This window comes from Piliocolobus tephrosceles, chromosome 10, assembly GCF_002776525.5.
Source record: "Piliocolobus tephrosceles isolate RC106 chromosome 10, ASM277652v3, whole genome shotgun sequence".
Taxonomy (NCBI): domain Eukaryota; kingdom Metazoa; phylum Chordata; class Mammalia; order Primates; family Cercopithecidae; genus Piliocolobus; species Piliocolobus tephrosceles.
In genome coordinates this window covers 15,607,146-15,627,181 of record NC_045443.1, presented here as the reverse complement: position 1 = coordinate 15,627,181, position 20,036 = coordinate 15,607,146, and the positions used below count along the sequence as shown (strand labels likewise).

Below are 20,036 nucleotides of genomic sequence, written 5' to 3'. Positions count from 1 at the left end.
TATATCTATATCTATATCTATATCTATATCTATATCTATATCTATATCTATATTTGAGAGAGACAGAGAGAAAAAGCCTACTATTCCCCAAATACTTAACATTTCAAAGTATTTTGATTTTTTCCTTGTCCATAGCCAAATTATGTTTTAAAGATTTCTAATCTCTATAAAAGTTTCTATGATTGAGATTAAGAAAATCAAGCCAATGTCCCTAAGATCAAATTCCAAAAGAGGAACAGAAAGTCACAAAAGTGGGTATGAGACTCCTCCCTGTTCTGTGAAGTGTTTTAATAGAAAAATGAAGTTTGTAGGAAAAAGATCACACCTCAGTCTAGAAAAATAGAAGGAGCAGATGGATAAAAAGTACGAAATGACTGTTTCTGGACCAAGACCTAACAATGGATAAAGCGTGTCACATTTCTCTAAACGCCAGCTTGTTCAAATGAGGACACAGTACTGAATTATCTCCAAGAGCTCTCCTGGCACTAAAGTTATATGATTCCTTACCTTGAACGTGCCCAAACATGTCTGCGGTCAGGATAAAGCAGAAATTTGATGACAGTGGTGTGCAATTCTGTTTTGTTTGTTTTGTTTTATTTTCTCTGACCTCCTTAGCTTTTCCTTTCCACTTTCTCTTTCTGATTCTTCCTGCTAAGCTGAATTTCTAACTGCTGGAGTGGTTCTTCTAGACTCAATCCAGGGCTTCTCTTTTCTTCTCTATCTTTACTTACTACTTGGTGATTTCATCCAGACACTTTCAAATTTATATTTCCAGCCCAGAATTCTCCCCTGGCCTTCACATCTGCACCAGGATATCCAATAATCATTAAAAAAATTTTTTTTTACATCCAAAGAAGAATCCTTGATTCTTACTTCACCCTAAATGTCCTCCTCCTGTAGTCTTACGAGTCATCTCAATCTCAGTGAATTGCGCCACCGTTCGTCCTAGTTGCTCAAGAGTGAAGCCTGGGAGTCATTAATTTCCCTTTCCCTCACTTCCTGTTTCTGCCCTATCAGAAAGTTCTGTAGATACAACCTCCAAAAGAGCTCCTGAATTCTGTCCACTTCTCTTCATCTCCATTACAACCACTGTAGTCAAAGTTACCATCACTATCTTGCAACCTCTTTGAATTAGAATATTATTTTTAAAGCTGGCACAAATAGCCCCTTAATCAGTTCCCCTACTTTCATTGTTGATACAGTAATCCCTTTCTCATTAAGCAACCAGAGGGATTGTTTTAAATGTAAATCGGATTATTTAAGTTCTCTACATGTCCCTTCATTACTCTGAAAATAATATTCCAACTGCATGCCTTCAAAGACCTATACTCAGGCCTGCCTATTCCCTCTGCCTGGCATCCTCCTTCTTGGCCTTTTCGTGGCTGGTTCTTCTTGTTATCCATGGCTTTCTCAAAAAAAGCTTTGGCCACATGGTCATTCTGCACCACATTTCCCTGTTGCAGAGCACTGTGCAGCACTTACTACCATCTTCTCCTTCACTAGATCATAAGCTCCTTGTGAACAGAAAGTGAAAGTAGCACTCTGGGTTCACTACCATCACTACTACCACAAGTAGTCTGGCATCTGAGTAGTACTTAGAAGGCTCTCAATATGTATTAGTTAAATGGATTGATGAATGGATATTCTATTATCAGAGAACTATTTGTCATGTGTCCAACACGTCTCATTCTTTTTTTTTTTTTTTTTTTCCTTTCTTTTTCTTTTTTGTAGACTTATGTAGACTTAGCAAGTCTTCTTAAAGTTGGCCCAGGGATCCAGGTTGATTCACTAAGACTAGAAGATATGATTGGTTACTGGTTGAAGACACAGTCATATGCAGACCAATGAGTTCTGGTAAAATGACAAGTCCTAGAGGCAGATTTGATTGATATTTGTAATGACTGACTGCCGAAGTGACCTGTCATCACATACCACCAAAGTGTCATGAAACTGCTGGCAACCTAAAATTCCTAATGAGATGGTTGGTTCAACATCCTGGGAAAGGCATCATTATTGGTGCATGTCTTTTTGTGGATGTTTATTGATGATACAATATTGAGAATTATTGGCAACTGTTTTAAGGGCTTTCTATCCTTGCACATGACATCTTGGATTAATTTATATGATACTGGACTCATTGGTAGTTTGGTTTCTTTCCATAGAGGCAGAACCTACCCTCCATGACACAGGAGTCATTCAGAGGCATTCTAAAGAGGCCTTTATTACAGATAAATTGCACTGCAGGTTAGTCCAACCTATTTTGGCCCTAGCTTTAACAACGGCATTATGATTCAAACATGCTCTGAAAAATCTATGTGCCGAAGTTGTATTTTTCTGTAAAGGAGAATGACTATGACTTCTATATATATCAAAATGAATGCTGTGAAGAAACATAAAACAACTAGAATGAAAGTTCTGTTAAAACACACACACACACACACACACACACACACACAACCTGTAATTCAGGTACTACTAAAGCAAGATATTATTTCACTTCTCTGAAAGGTGAAACTTGTTCTGGTTAAATATTAACTGGCATACTACGTTCTGAGGTCCACAATTTCAGTTCATTCAACAGTATCTGTTAAGCAGTTATACGTGTTCAGGCATTGTGTTATACAAAATGGAAAGGGCTTATACACACAATAACATGATTAGTAGAACAGATCTTTTGACCAAAGGATAAAAACCAACATTGTTTGTCTTCAAGAAAATAAGAAAGGCACATCATATACAGATTGTCTTGTCTACAGAGAGGAATAACATAGAAACAATATTCCGTTTGATATTTAAGATACCAATAAGAAAAAGCTTATTGATTCTAAGGGTTATATTAACTATAAATAATTTCCATGAAAACTCACCTTTCCTTCTTGTAAAGTTTAAAGAAATTTTCCAAGCTGGTTTACATAGTCCATTCTGTTATCAGGGAGACATGGAGACTCCAAACACTTTGATAAGTTTGGGAAACTATCATGGTTTTAACTCACAGTCCTATGTAGATACAATTGTACCAGTTCATGACTTTGACTTATATTCTTGAGGCACCATAGACTATGATGTCACATAGAAATTTCAGTGACGTATCCAATAGGCCCACTAAATGCTACTTTGATAAGACCACCTCTGAACTTGAATTTTAAGGGAGACTGAAAAACCAAATGAGTTGGAGAAAGCTGCTAGGACCTGAGAAACACTTAACAGCTTCCTGTAATAGTAAAGCTTGGAAAAAGGAAGACGTTGGGAATGTGAGCACAGTTTTCAAGTAATTACAGTTACCTGGAAATGAGTTTTTGAATGATCCTTTACACCCACCGAGGACAGAGTTAAGAGATAATGGTTGGAATTGGTACACAGGCAACTTTTTTCTTAATAGAAAGATTATGCAAAGTTGGAAGTTGGTGCTCTCCACATTCGTAGAATTTAAGTATAGACCACAAGGGAGGAAGAACAGATTGCCTTCAGTGCAGGAAAGTAAGAGGCTACCCTTGATCCTCAACTGGAGTACTAGCGCCCCCTTGAGGGTGTTTGGAAGTTTGGAGGAATGTTTTTATTAGTCACAACAGAGGGAATTAGCTAGCTGTTCTTTTGTGGTCAGGACTTAGAAATGCTAGCTGTCCTGGAATTATTAAGAGGACACCAAATGAAAAATTGTCCCATGTGCCACAACCCACATGACTTTCAAATGTCACACCAGCGAAAATCCACAATGTGTAAATTGCAAGTACTTCACTACATAGTATTGAAAGTTTTTAAAAAGGAATTAAGTAAAATAATTTAGAAGAAAGTTGGCATGAAAAGGCATATTTAAATCAAATTAAGATAGTATTTAAAATTATAAATTATTCAATAATATAATTTTGACTTCCATAGTGTCGAATCAATACATCACATATTTCCAAATTACCTATACGATTTTAAAGTATTTCAGCACAAAAGCTTAGTTTTTGTCATGGCAAATATGAGACAAAGAAATTTAAGACTCAGTGACTTATGCATTGAGTTCTGGAGAAATGCAATTACTGGGTAAATTGAGGAAAGATCGTATTTTTTGCTTTTTAGATTTTCTGAAAGTTTTCTAAAAGTACATCACTGTCAACAATGCTACTCATGGTATTTAAGCTATAATAAAACAACCACGAATTAGTCTTTACTTACAGCTGCTAATATGAACACATGTAATAACAGAGATGACTTGAGACTGCTATGAACAGATTCAGACGCAAAAATTAGCAGACATCTTAAGAAATGATCTTACTAAATTGCATTAACTATATGGAAAACACTTTTATTACCATTTGATAGACTTAATTTCTGAAATATGGAAATTATAAAATCTCTGCTGTGAAAATTACATATTGAAGTTATGCATTTAATTTTGAGTTGCCACTCTTTCAGTCATACTGCCTCTAAAGGTCTACCACACAACTTTGTGTCAATCTATCCTCCATTGTCTGTGGCAGATTTTAGGATACTGTCTTCAAGTTTCCCTATAAATATCAGAAACTAAATGTATACTGCAATAAATGGTCAATTTTTGAATGTAGAAGATGTGTTTTGTGTTACACAGTCACTTTCCAGTTGTATGTCATACTATAAAGATTATTTTGACATTACACTACACAAAAAGATCCAGTTCATTTGCAAGAATGTTAAAGTATCTGTTTTTCCTCATCTACAGCCTATTATTTTTCTTGGCATATTATCTTACAGAATGAATTTGGAAGTATTCCTTCCTATTCAACTGTTTTGAAGAGTTTGAGCAGGATTGGCATTAGTTCTTTAAGTGTCTGGTGAAATTCATGGGACAGGCCATCAGGACCTGGGCTTTCTTTTGTAGGAGACTTTATTATGACTTTCATCTCATTGTTCATTATTGTTTGTTAAGGTTTTCTCTTTCTTAATGGTTCAATCTCGTTAGGTATGTTCAGGAGTTTATTCATTTCTTCTAATTTTCCAATTTGTTGGTTTATAGTTGTTCATAGTAGTCTCTAAAGATTCTTTGTATTTATGAGGTCTCTTGTTACGTCTACTTTTTTGTTTCTGATTTTATTTCTTTGGGTCTTCTCTCTTTTTTTCTCAATCTAGCCAAAGGTTTGTTGATTTTATCTTTTTAAATAACCAACTTTTTGTTATATTGATCTTCTGTATTTATTTTTAGTCTCAATTTCATTTACCTGCTCTGACATTTATATTTTTTTCCTTCTACTAATTTAGTATTTGGTTTGCTTTTGCTTTTGCTTTTTAGTTCCTTCAGGTGCATCATTAGGTTGTGCATTTGAACTTTTTACTTTTTTATATTAAGGGCATTTATTGCTAGAAAATTCCCTCATACTATGGCTTTTGCTATATCCCACAGATTTTGGTATGTTGTATTTTCATTTTCATTTGTCTCAAGAATTTTAAAAATTCTTTTCTTAATTTCTTCATTGACTCATTTGTTGTTCAGAAACATGTTCAATTCCCATGTGTTTGTGTATTTTTTGAGGTTTCTCTTGTTATCACTTTCTAGTCTTATTCCATTGTGGTCAGAAAAGATACTTGATATGATTTCTACTTTTTGAATTTGTTGGGACTTGTTTTGTGTCCTAAGATATGATATATTCTAGAGAATGTTCCATGTGCAGTTAAAACAATGTGTATTCTCTAGCAGTTGGGTGAAATGTTCTTTAAATGTCTATTAGGCCTATCAGGTCTCATGTGTAGTTTAACTCTGTTGTTTCTTCATTGATATTCTGTTGGATGATCTATATGTTACTGAGAGTGGGGTGGTGAAGTCCCCCACTATCATTGTAATCAAGTCTATCTGTTCCTTTAGCTCAATTAATGTCAACTTTATATACTTAGGAGCTCCAGTGCTGGGCGCGTAGACATTTATAGTTGTTATATCCTCTTGCTAAACTGATCTCTTTATCATATAGTAACCCTCTTTGTCTGTTTTTACAATTTTAGATTTGTGGCCTATTTCATCTAACATAAGCATAGCTACATCTGCCTTTTTGTTTGTTTTCCAGTTGCATGGAATATCTTTTTCCACCCCTTCACTTTCAGTCCCTGTGTGTCTTTACAGGTGAAGTGGGTTTCTTAAAGGCAATATATAGTTGGGTCTTATTTTTTTATCCATTCATCCACACTGTGACTTTTATTTGAGAATTGAGGCCATTTACATCCAGTGTTATTACTGCTAAGTACAGATTTACTACTGCCATTTTGTTGCCTGTTTTCAGGTTGTTTGAGAATCGTCTTTTCCTTTCGTTCTTTGTGGTTAAGTGATTATTAAGTGCTATGTATTAATTTGTTGTTTTTTATTTTTAATTCACTGATTATATGATTTTGTGCTGTGGTTACCATGAGGCTTATAAAAAATCTTATAGATATAACAAATTTATTTATTTATTTGCTTATTTTTAAGATGGGGGTCTTGCTCTGTCACATAGGCTGGAGTGCAGCAGTGTTACAATCACAGCTCACTGCAGCCTCAACCTCTGGGCTAAAGTGATCCTCCTGCCTCAGCCTCCCAAGTAGCTGGGACCACAGGCATGTGTCACTACACTCAGTTTTTTTTTTTTTTTTTTTTTTTTTAGTAGAGATGAGGTCTTGAATTCTTGAGCTCAAGCGATTTACCAACCTTGACCTCCCAAAGTGCTGGATTACAGGCATGAACCACCATGCCTGGCTATAACAAGTTACTTTAAAGAGATGACAAGTTATCTTAGATCATGAGCAAAAGAATAGAAACAAAAGCAAAACCACCACACCCAAAAATTTACCTTTTAACTTCATTTCTCTCCACCCCCCAATTTTGACTTTGTTGCCTCAATTTACATGCTTTACATTACCTGTCTCTTAACAGGTTGCTGTAGCTATTATTGTTTTTAAAAGGTTTGTCTTTTGGGCTTTATAACAGAGTTATAGATGGATTGTACACCTCAATTACAGTAATAGAACATCGTGGGTTGGTCCATGGATTTAATTTTCCCAAAGGTCTAATACCTTGAAAAGTTTTCTTTTTACATGCGTCTTTTTCTCTCAGATTGAATAACTCTCTTGCATTTCTTGTACGACAGGTCTAGTAGTGGTGAATTCTTTCATCTTTTGTTTTTCTGAGAAATACTTTATCTTTCCTTCATATTTGAAGGACAATTTTGCTGGATACATTATTCTTGGATGGCAGTTTTTTCTTTGAGCACTGTGAAAATGTTCTTCCTCATAGTGTAAACAGTTTGTTGCCAGATGAATTGCAGCTTGTTCACCTGTTATTTGCTCCTTTTCTCTTGATGCTTTCAGGACCTTCTCTTTGTGTTTGACCTTTGAGAGTTTTATTATTATCTGCTTTGGGATGATCTTATTTGAGTGGTATCTGTTTGGTATTCTCAGACCCTCCTGAACCTGGCTAATTATATCTTTCTCAAGTTTTGGAATGTTTTCTATTATTATTTCTTTGAGTAAATTTCCTTGCTCAGCTCCCCCTTGAATACTAATAATTCTTATGTTTGATCTTTTAAGGTTTTTTTGTTGTTGTTGTTGAGATGGAGTCTCGCTCTGTCACCCAGGCTGGAGTGCAGTGGCGCGATCTCAGCTCACTGCAAGCTCCACCTCCCAGGTTCATGCCATTCTACTGCCTCAGCCTCCTGAGTAGCTGGGACTACAGGCTCAGCCACCACGCCAGGCGAATTTTTTTTTGTATTTTTAGTAGAGACGGGGTTTCACTGTGTTAGTCAGGATGGTCTCCATCTCCTGATCTCGTGATCTACCTGCCTCAGCCTCCCAAAGTGCTGGGATACAGGCATGAGCCACCTTGCCTGGCCTTTTTTATATGTCTTACAGGCAGACTTCACTTACTTTCAGTCTTATTTTTCTTTTTGCTCCTCTAATGGTATATTTTCAAATAGGCTTTGAGCTTCCTGAATCATTCCTCTCCTTTGTCCATTCTGCTGTGACGAGTTTTTCAGTTCAGCAAACATATTTCCCAGTACCAAGATTCTGTTTGATTTAAAAATTTCTCTGATAAATTTCTGAATTGCTTTTCTGTGTTTTCCTGGACATCACTGATTTTCCTTAAACTGGATTTTGAATTCTTGTTCAGAGAGCTCACAAATCACCATCTTGTTAGGGTCAGTCATTGGATTTTTGCTTTGTCCTTTTCTGGGAGGGGGGTCACAGTTCCCTGTTTGATGTTATTTCTTATGGGCATAGATCTATGTCTTTGCACTAAAGAATTAACTATTTAGTCCACTTTCCTATGTCTGCCTTGCCTTGTTTTGTCTTTATTGGGTATATTTGCTTAGCAAATCTTTACCACTAGATCACTGCCTACATGTCAGCTCTAGGTGGCACCTTAAATCCAGATTTGCCTTGGCTCAGCCTGTCCTGAGAAGGAAAGCTCTTAAAGGAATTATCCTGGCCGTGTGTCAAAGTTGGCTGGGGGGCTCCTGCCCGAGGGACCTGTGAAATATACCTCCTACAGTATGGTGCTGCTGAACAGCCACTCTGATTTGGTGTCTCCTTTGGCCAAGTTACAGAGCAGAGTTGCTGGGACTGGGAATGGTAGTTCCACCTCACCTCTTTGTTTCTGCCTATCTTCAAGCTATTTCTCCCTTCAGGCAGTCACGATGTTTCCTGTGGCTTAAGGCAAGGACAGATTTCCTGCCAGGGGAACACAACATAGTGGGGAAACTAGTCGACTACCTCAACCTCACTTTTTCCAGTGTAGAAACATGAGTTGGCAGAAGATTTTCTGCACACTTGTTGCCAGGCAGAATCGCGGGGGAGGTGTCATGAATGTGGAAGCCTGATTCTCCTACCATCTGCCCAGAGTTTTTTCACTTCTCTGTGGCTCTGGAATCTGTCTCATTCTCGTATTTGAGTTCTGGGTTGTTGCTGGCGAAAAACTCAGAGCTGTATATTTACTTTTGGTTTTCCATTGGGTAGAGGGGAGTGAAGCCAGCTTGCTTCTATGCTGCCATTTATAAACTTTTGGTGTGTTGTCCCTGCTTTAATTAAAATTATTTCCATCTTTCTCTCATTATATGACAATATATCTCATCTTTTAGTACTTATCTTAACTCTAGTTTGTATTCTAGGATCTACCTGTTATCTATGCTTGTTTAGTTATTTGTTATTAATTAATTTATGTTAAATTGTTCATTTCTTAGCTTATTTTTATACTTCTTACATAAAAGACTAGTGATCTTTTTATTTCTTATAAACCCCAACTTATTCATTTTAATTATATCCAGGCATCAGGTGATTTCATTATGTCTTTTAGAGTAGTTGTGCCTGAACATATACATAGGGAATCCATATTATTTTATTATAAATTAGTTTCTTTTTGTCTTGATTTTATACTAGAGTTAGGAAACTATATAAACTTTAAAAAATCAATATGTAGATTTTTAAATCTATTACTATTTAAGATAATAAAGAGGGTATTACATAATTTTTTTTGTTTTTTTTTGAGACGGAGTCTGGCTCTGTTGCCCAGGCTGGGGTGCAGTGGCCGGATCTCAGCTCACTGCAAGCTCCGCCTCCCGGGTTTATGCCATTCTCCTGCCTCAGCCTCCCAAGTAGCTGGGACTACAGGCACCTGTCACCTCGCCCGGCTAGTTTTTTGTATTTTTTTTAGTAGAGACGAGGTTTCACCGTGTTAGCCAGGATGCTCTCGATCTCCTGACTTCGTGATCCACCCGTCTCGGCCTCCCAAAGTGCTGGGATTACAGGCTTGAGCCACCGCGCCCGGCCTATATAATATTAATATGAAAATAGAATGTTGTCTTATAGGGTTGTGAACGCTGCGTTAGATAATCTCTAATGTGTTTCCATCTCCAAAATCCTATGACTACCTGGTTTCTTTAACCTTACCAAGAACAGTGAACACCACCGTTTCCCAGAACAGTATATATCCCACTCACAGAAACTTGTACCAAGTTGAACACACTCTTTTGCTAGTACGAATGTCTATTTTCTACTCATAAAAAATTAGCCATTTTTCTGTTATTATTTCATTGAATTGAGGAGCTCTTGCTGAATCAAATGATGCAAACATTAGTTCTCCCAACATGATTATTTCACACCCATCTCTGTGTCCTCTTCTTACCTAGCTTGACAAGGCGGAGCATGGAGGTATTACTTCCTCTTTCAGTACAAGCAGTTACTGAGAGGTTGTAGATGTCGCCTGGAGGCAAGCTGAGAATTGCAGTCATGACATTGCGTGTTACCTGCAAGATCATCAAAATCGAGGGTTTAAACTTTTCGTGAATGAGTCAGTGCACCACCCCAAAAAACTAAAGGACTATAGCAGACAAATTCCCTCTCTGTTCTATGCTGCACTCTGCGATTTATTGTATTATAGATACGTTATATCTTCTGAAAATTTTATAAATTCCTCAGCTGGGCCCAATGCAAGGTAACCTTAACAATGCATTATGTACATCAGAACAATTTTGTGATTAATTCCCTCATTTGGAATGGGTCTCATTCTGACATTTTCTCATATATTCATAACAGGTTTTAGAAAAGAAAATTACTGAGTTGCTACTGATACGTACATTCTAAGAAGTTCAAAAGAAACCTACCCATATCTGTAGACGTGTGGCTTCCTACCTAAGGGCCACTGTTATTTCCCATCTTCTCCTACAGCTACAGGGGACGATGTGACCTAGCTCTGATCAGTGGATTGTAAGTAGAAGTCACATGGACAACTTATAGTTCAGTTCGTATCCTGTAAGTGCTGGGGTCCCACATCCTCCCTTTTCTTTTCCCCTTCCTGCAGGCTGGAACATGGAGGTAATGATGATAAAGGTTCCTCTCTAGAGACAAGGACTATGCATAGTGGCAGATGGAACAACAAAACAGAATTTGCCTCCCTGGACCACCCCTTAAAGCAGAAGTGCCCGGTTAGTCCTGTGCTTTAATGGGAAAGGTATAAACTTCTATTTTGTTTGAGCCACTCTCCTTTTGTTTGTTTCTTTATTACAGTAGTTTAGTCTGTACCCTAATCAACAAACATCAAAAAGCATATTTTGGAGAAAAGAAATCAGTAATGCCAAAGTCCCCAAATCTTTAGGTGTTGGTGATATATGGGAAAAATTGGAAATATGTTAATTGTAGTTTTCTTGAAAATGTTTGGCATCCTGAAGAAAAAGTTGAAATCATAATTCTAAATATAAATGAAATCAATAGTTGCAGCTCTTACAGCTCACTGTTAAAGATTAAATGGTAAGCTCTATGGAAGGAAGAATTTAATTTTTGTTCACTGTCTTATCTCCAGAGCCTAAAACAGACAACTGGCATGCAAACATTTGATGTATCAATAAATGATTGCTTAGTGGTTTTCAATAGTTCATAAAACGAAATTTACAGACACCCAATACTGGCATTCAAAGAAACATACACTCTTTTTAATTTTCTTTTTTCCTTCTGCAACAACCATCCAGTGAAGCATTCTAGAATGGGACAAGTCCGTTGTATCATCCCCATATGTCCAACTGATATATAACAGACTGTTGAAATATTCCACAGAAGTGATTTCTGGAGCCACTGGGGCTACAAGGGAGAAACAAGGCACAATTTAGTATAATAGACAGAGAAATAAATTACTTACTAGTAGAGCATGAAATCCTACATAGAGTCAACTTAGCGAATTAGAATTCACAGCACATGATAGTCCTAGTAACTTCAGGACCTCTCATTAACAGTGAAGGATGGTGATACAGGATGGGCACTTGTTTTATGGGATCCCACATCTTGTAAATTTAAGATACAAGACACCCAAACCCATCTGTACCTGAAGATATCAAAGTCTTTTATATAAATTTCACCATTACAAAATTCCTAAAAAGTTCACTTATTTGGGTATACTTGTTACATCAACCAATTAATATTAATAGGCGTCAGTGGAGTTATTATTCAAGTAGGATAAAAAACGTAGAGTCCTGTAAACTGAGTCTCTTTCATTTACTTGCAGCAAAGACGTTTATGGGAATAAAGAACAGTAGGATACAAGGGTAGAAAGAGAAGATCATAGTACTACAAGTAGGATAGAAGACAAATGTTACTTCCATAAAATAACAAGACATTATTATTGACAGTGTTCTAGCCCAGTGCTTTGCAGAAAACAGGCTCTTAATAAATGCTGCTGAGTAAGTAGTGAGAGAGGAAAGAAGGGAAGAACAAGTTTTTTTTTTTTTTTTTTTTTTTTGAAACGGAGTCTTGCTCTGTCGCCTGGGCTGGAGTGCAGTGGCCGGATCTCAGCTTACTGCAAGCTCCGCCTCCGGGGTTTACGACATTCTCCTGCCTCAAAGCTAAATTCTAACACTGAGCTTGCTACTTTATCATCTTACACATTTAAATTTTCAAAAATTTAAGCAGGGAATGCCTGTAATCCCTGCATTTCAGGAAGCTGAGGTAGGTGGATCGCTTGAGTCCAGGAGTTGGAGACCAGCCTGGGCAACATAGCAAAACCCCATCTCTACAAAAAATTACAAAATTCAGCCGGGCATGGTGGCACACCCTGTTGTCCCAGCTACTAGGGAGGGTGAGGGGATAGGACTATTTGAGCCCAGGAGGTCCAGGCTGCAGTGAACCATGAGCCTGCCACTGCATTCCAGCCTGGGTGACAGGGTAAGACCCTGTCTCAAAAAAAAAAAAAAAAAAAAAAATTACTTTTAATTTATTTTATTTTTATTTTTATTTTTGAGTCAGGGTCTCACTCTGTCACTCAAGCAGTAGTGCAGTGGCACAATCTTGGCTTACTGCAACCTCGACCTCCCAGGCTCAAGCATCCCTCCTGCCTCAGCCTAGCAAGTAGCTAGGACTACAGGTACAGGCCACCATACCCGGCTAAGTTTTGTATTTTTTGTAGAGCCGGGGTCTTTCTATGTTGCCTAGGCTGGTCTCGAACTCCTGGGCACAAGCAATCTGCCCATCTTGGTCTCCCAAAGTGCTGGGATTACAGGCGTGAGTTTCTACGCCCAGCCAAAAAGAAAAAAAAAAAAATTTAAAATTTGCTAACTAGGGAGGAGAATTCATCACAAGCTTTACACTATATAGGCCTGAAATCATATTTTAATTACTTTTTAAAGTAACTGCTAACTCTGATTATTTTAAAAAACAAATACGCAGTTGAATTTAAATATCATGTGTATGTTGGTTTGAAGACAGTCGGTGTTCCATTCTGAGATACTGCACAATGTCAACTAAAATCTTTGGAAAATTTCTATAAAGAATCATTTCTTCTAATATGATGCTAATACTTACAGCAAACATTCATAACTAGCTATGCTTTCAAAAATATTCACTGAAGAATTTGTAATATATAAAGTAAAAATGCATTTCTGTTTCATGTGAAATAGGAGTAGCATTTATATAGTATGCTTAGCAATAAAATCTTGAAAGATCAACAATTCCTCTAACAACACAAATCTACATCATATTTCAGAATATTCTACTAAAGGAAAATAACCTTGGCTTCCTCATAACCTCCTAATATATTCCAATATATTTCATCATATATAAGAACCTATGCATACATTTCTTCAAAGGATATTTTCTCATGTTCCAATTTTAGTGAGGAAAAGAAACATCTTTAAAATTGCAAACCCAGAAGTATGTATCTTTCCTCTCAACATGTCAGATTTTTATTTCCATGTTGTTGCTTTAAAACCTAGCATATTGCTGGAAGGCCACAAGATGTCGCTATTTGTTTATTAACAATTTGGCCCCTCAGCATATTACTACGATTGAGGGCTAGTCAACTGAATTGCCTAACAAAGACGGTATACTTGAGTGCCTAATAAATCACACCTAATTCAAGTATTTTGTTCTTATTTCCTTTTATACCACACAATTTGGAAAATTAAAGCATAGGAGAGTTAAGCATGAGATTCTTATTTGCTTTAAATAAGAAGGTAAAAAACATCACACACACATGCGTTTTTACTTTATATATTACAAATTCTTCAGTGAATAATTATTTTTGAAAGCATAACCAGTTATGAATGTTTGTTATAAGTATTAGCATTATATGAGGCCTGTTGGGGGGTGGAGGGCAAGGGGAGGGAGAGCATTAGGACAAATACCTAATGTATGAGGGGCTTAAAACCTAGATGACAGGTTGATAGGTGCAGCAAACCACCTGGGCACATGTATATCTATGTAACAAACCTGCATGTTCTGTACATGCATCCCAAAACTTAAAGTAAAATGTAAAAAAAAGAAGATTAAAAAAAGCCTACTAGAATTTTCAACTGGTTTAAAAAATAAGTATAAACATGATAATAATCTATCATATATATTATAACAGTGACTTACGTTACATGATTTAATTCTCACACATACTGTGAGATATTTGTTATTATTTATTTATTATTATTATACCCATTTTATAGATGTGAGAATTGAGACCATCTCTGTCAATATGCTCAGACAATATCTACAGACTGCTGGTTCAGCGTCATTTATTTATTTGACCCAGGAAAAGATAGAAAATCGTCAACATCAATACAATGGAGACAACAGACTGCTTACCAGGTAAGTAGCTTGTTTATTAACCATAGTTTACGAATCCAGGCTTGCTATGTCCATTTAAGCTGTTGTGAAGTATGCCGAATCCTAGTCAGTTTCCCATCTTGAAAGGCATACTTTAAAGCACTCGAGCCAGAAAGCCAAATCCTATTAATATTTCATTTCTTTTGCCCCCCTTAAGAGACAGTGCAAAGACTGTCAAGGTGGTGTTCAATATATTAAGTTTTGCTCTACTAACCAGTTGTCTCCAAGTAGGCTTTAGAGCCTATGTAGCTGACATTTTAGGGGGTTCTACCGGTGAGAAAATAGAAGCCCAGAATCATTAAGATAATTTGCTCAAAGTTTGACAGCTAGAAATGAGCAGTCCCAGGTTGAGATGTTACATCTGGGCTTTTTCCAGACAACTGTCGTGGTGAGAAGGAAGGAGCATTCTCAGAACGTTTATATCAATATAGTTAAATTATAAGAATTGTTGATACAGTGAAGTTTAATTGTAATTAAATATGTGATTATCAATATAGGTAAATGCCTAACAGAGCACTTGCCAAGTAATTGCTATTTTCTCCTTTTTGGGTATTCTTTCACTTCTATGCTCTAATATTACTATTAACATCTGGAACAAAAGGTGCTCTGGATATTGGCTAGGAGAGAAAAGAGACATGCTTATGGAAGTTAATTGTGTAAGAATTCACAGATGATTGATTTCTTTCCAATTTTTTTCACTGATAAATTTCAACAGAGTTAACTAGATGTCCACTGAGGAAACTGTTTGCCAAAATTATTCTTCTAAGCAGTATTTTTCTCCTCTGTTTTCTCAGGACAACTGTAATTACAACCTTGTCGTTTGATAAAAGTTTCTTGAAACGTCTTAGTTCAAACAACAAAGATTAGTGTTTCTTTGATGAATTTCCCCTTTTCATTGCTATCTCTGACTACTGATGGTGCAACTACATAATTTAAGGTTTCCAAGGATCTAAGACTAATCGTTTTTTAAGTGCTTAAACTTTGTGCCATGTATTTTGCAAAGTAGCTTATATAATAATGAAGTTATAATAACAGACAACTGATACTATTATCATCCTCATTTTCCACATTAAAAAAAAACAAGTTTAGAAACATTAACGTGCTCAAGGTTATATGTGGTGTGTGGGAGGGTCTATTCAAATCCAGATCTATCTGTCTCTAAACCCTATTTTTTTATTTCCACAATGGACCCTACTGCAGTCAGCCTATGACTTTAAAAATGGCTTAATTAATAAGAAAATGGAGGCACTCTAACAAATATAATAATCATATGGGTAAAATCAATTGACTGTGCAGTGTGACGCTGATGGCTGTGCCTGCCATATCTCTATTCTAATCAATCCCAGCTGGGGAGTACATAAATCAAGGTCGGTGCCTCAGAATAAAAATAAGTTAATGGTGGTAACTCAGAATAAAAATGGTATTTTGATTTTTAAAGGTTATCAACTAAACAAAATAATGAATGATCAGAATCAATATTATCTCCCATGAAACTGATGTTCGCCAGTGCTGGGTGAATGACTGGCACTTTCTAGAGACTTGGAACCTTGGTAACTCCTCACGATAATGCTCCCACCTCGTGGAACCATTCCCCACACACGCCTCACCTGTTATGAAGCTGATGGTAGAGCTGTCACAGCAGCTCAACTCTGGATCTCCCCACGTCACCATGGTAACCCGGAAGTTGTAGTACCATGCTGGCAGCAGATTAGCTATTCTCTGAATGAGAAAAGCAAGCAAGGAGACAAAAGACTGTGGGAGAAAGTACTATTTTTGGAGTAGAATTACTTTCATAAAAAATTAATAAGTAATTTTAATTTTCCTTTATATTGTCTTTTTGTAGTTTCTAAATTTACTATAATAAAATATTCTTTCTAGAATGAAATGAGATATAAAGTAAAATACAAAAATATAAATTTTAAAAAGTGATTTAAAGATATACAGCCACAGATTTCCAATATTTGTTTCGTTTTGCAATTTCGTAATATTACACACATGAAATAGTGCTTATTTATAAGTGACTGTACATACATTTCTCCCTATTTCTAAGACAAGTAACCTCTCACAACTCGGTGTTTTTTCAAGGTAAACCATCAACAGGAGTCCTTCAGAGTCTTCAACTGGGTAGAGAGCAATTGTGTACTTTGTGAACAGCCCATGGGTAATCTACACTTTTCAAAATTATCTCAATTTCAGAAAGAGCAATTTTTACCTGTTTTCTTAAAAGCCATCCTCTAAAAGCCTGACATTAGAGGGATTTACTTGATCTGTGGATGCCACGAAGAGGCATCGTTAAAATTAGGCAGCGTCAAACTAACTATTGAATACTAAAGGGAAATCTCTTTCTGTTCCTCCCCAGGATCTGAGAGAAGCAATAAGCACTTGATTGCTCTATTCTGTGCTTAGGAAAAAATGTTGATTAACAAATACATTCAATTAGAGATGACTGCTAGCTTCACACAATTATCTCTTTCCCTCCCTCTCAAAACAAAAGAGAATCTCAAAACCTAAAAGCAAAAACAACGAAAAAACCTTGAAAATAGCCATATCTATCTGATATGGTTTGGCTGTATCCCCACCCAAATCTCATCTTGAATTCCCACTTGTTGTGGGAGGGAGCTGGTGGGAGGTAACTGAATCATGGGGGCAGGTCTTTTCCGTGCTGTTCTGATGATAGTCAGTAAGTCTCATTAGCTCCGATGGTTATTATAAGGGGGCATTTTCCTGCACAAGCTCTTTTGCTTGGTACCATCCATGTAAGACATGACTTGCACCTCTTTGCCTTCTGCCATGATTGTGGGGCTTCCCCAGCCATGTGGAACTGTAAACCCTATTAAACCTGCTTCTTTTGTAAATTGCCCAGTCTTGTGTATGTCTTTGTCAGTAGCATGAAAATGAACTAATATAGTAAATTGGTACTGAGAGTGGGGTGCTGCTGAGAAGATACCCAAAAATGTGGAAGTGACTTTGGAACTGGGTAACAGGCAGAGGTTGGAATAGTCTGGAGGGCTCAGAAGACAGTAAAATGTGGGAAAGTTTGGAACTCCCTAGAGACTTGTTGAATGGCTTTGACCAAAATGCTGATAATGATATGGACAATGAAATCTAGGCTGAGGTGGTCTCAGATGGGGATGAAGAACTTGTTAGGAACTGGAGCAAAGGTGATTCTTGTTATGTTTTAGCAAAGAGACTGGCAGCATTTTGTGCCTCCCTTAGGGATTTTGGAACTTTGAACTTAAGAGAGATGATTTAGGGTATCTGGCAGAATAAATTTCTAAGCAGCAAAGCATTCAAGAGGTGACTTGGTGCTGTTAAAGGCTTTCAGTTTTAAAAGGTAAATGGAGCATAAAAGTTTGGAAAATTTGCAACTTGACAATGTGATAGAAAAGAAAATCCCATTTTCTGAGGAGAAATTCAAGTTGGCTGCAGAAATTTGAATAAATAATGAGGAGCTGAATGTTAATCCCCAAGACAATGGGGAAAATGTCTCCAGGTCAGGTCAGAGGTCTTCATGGAAGCCCCTCCCATCACAGGCCTGGAAGCCTAGAAAGAAAAAGTGGTTTCATGGCCCAGGCCCAGGGTCCCTGTGCTGTGTGCAGCCTAGAGACTTGGTGCCCTGCATCCCAGCCATGGGTGAAAGGGGCCAACGTAGAGATCAGGTGGTGGCTTCAGCGGGTGCAAACCCCAAGCCTTGGCAGCTTTCATGTGGTGTTGAGACTGTGGGTGCACAGGAGTCAAGAATTGAGGTTTGGGAACCTCCACTTAGATTTCAGAAAATGTATGGAAACACTTGGATGCCTAGGCAAAAGTTTGCTGCAGTGGGGCAGGGCCCTCATGGAGAACCTCTGCTAGAGCAAGGTAGAAGGGAAACATGGGGCCAGAGACCCCACACAGAGTCCCTACTGGGGTACTGCCTAGTGGAGCTGTGAGAAGAGGGCCACCATCCTCCAGACCCCAGAGTGGTAGACCTACTGACAGCTTGCACTGTGCACCTGGAAAAGCTGCAGACACTCAATGCCAGCCTGTGAATGCAGCCAGGAGGGGGGTTATATGCTGCAAAGCCACAGGAGTGGAACTGCCCATAGACAATGGGAACGCACCTGTTGCATCAGCATGACCTGGATGTGAGACATAGAGTCAAAGGAGATCATTTTGGAGCTTTGAGATTTGACTGTCCCACTGGATTTTGGAGTTGCATAGGACCTGTATGCTCTCTGTTTTGGTCAATGTTTCCCATTTGGAACAGCTGTATCAATGCTTGTACCCCGAATGTATCTAGGAAGTAACTAACTTGGTTTTGATTTTACAGACTCATAGGCAGAAGGGACTTGCCTTGTCTCAGATGAGACTTTTGACTGTGCACTTCCGAGTTAATTAGTTAAGCCTTTTCAGGACTGTTGGGAAGGCATGGTTGGTTTTGAAATGTGAGGACATGAGATTTGGGAGGGGCAAGGGGAAGAATACTATGGTTTGGTTGTGTTCCCACCCAAATCTTATCTTGAATTCCCATGTGTTATGGGAGGGACCTTGTGGGAAGTAACTGAATCATGGGGGCATGTCTTTCCCATGCCGTTGTTGTGATAGTAAGTCTCATGAGATCTGATGGTTATTATAAGGCGGAGTTTTTCTGCACAAGCTCTCTTTGCTTGCTGCCATCTGTATAAGACGTGACTTGCTGTTCCTTGCCTTCTGTGGTGATTGTGAGGCTTCCCCAGCCACGTGGAACTGTAAGTCCAATTAAACTTCTTTCTTTTGTAAATTGTTCAGTCGTGGGTGTTTCTTTATCAGCAATGTGAAAATGAACTAACACACTATGTGTATTTACAAAATAATCAAATTTATAGATAATTTTTTAAAGATACATTTGGTACATAAAGGCTTGCCTGTTCCCATAGGAAAGAGTGACAATTGGTTAAGGGAAGATTACCACGGATGCAGTTAAGGAGACCGTTGCTGCTATTTCATAGTAGGTTGTCCACTCTGATGTCATTGTAGCAGGGTTGAAATAAAACATTTCAACCACATATTTTCTGAACACGCCTAAATAAGGTCTGGTCCAGCTCAGAACCACTGCCGTAGGACCCAAGGGATAGAGCATTAAATCCTTTATTCCTGTGGGAACTAAAAAGAAGAGAGGATGGGGTAGAAAAATAAAGTTAAGAAGGAATGTTTACTGTCTTAGCAATGGCCTCAAACTTCTACTTAATGACCCAAATTTTCACTCTTCTGATACAATCCCTTCCTCCCTCCCTCCCTTCCTTCCTTTCTTCCTCACTTCCTCGCTTCCTCCTCTTCCTTCCTGACTCCCCCTGCCCTTCCCCTTCCCCCTCCCTCCCTTCCTCCTTTCGTCTTTCAATCTTCCTTCCTTCCTTCCCTCCCTCCCTCCCTCCCTCCTTTCTTTCTTTCTTTCTTTCTTTCTTTCTCTCTCTCTCTCCTTCCTTCCTTCCTTCCTTCCTTCCTTCCTTCCTTCCTTCCTTCCTTCCTTC

The 20,036-nt window shown here is 37.8% G+C and overlaps 1 protein-coding gene across 3 annotated transcripts in view; it reads right to left on the bottom strand.

Moving 5' to 3' along the window:
- Positions 1-20,036, bottom strand: part of PTPRO (protein tyrosine phosphatase receptor type O) — a 271,807-nt gene that overhangs the window by 63,654 nt on the left and 188,117 nt on the right. For 2 of the 3 annotated variants that reach the window (XM_023226147.2, XM_023226148.2), the window contains exons 9-12: positions 19,478-19,671; positions 16,158-16,269; positions 11,396-11,547; positions 10,100-10,220 (exon numbers count right to left, since the gene is read on the bottom strand). In XM_023226147.2, the coding sequence (XP_023081915.1) occupies positions 10,100-10,220; positions 11,396-11,547; positions 16,158-16,269; positions 19,478-19,671 (579 nt within the window). Of the gene's footprint in view, positions 1-507; positions 1,487-10,099; positions 10,221-11,395; positions 11,548-16,157; positions 16,270-19,477; positions 19,672-20,036 lie in introns of those variants that run through there. The other variant, XM_023226149.1, reaches the window with a different exon arrangement.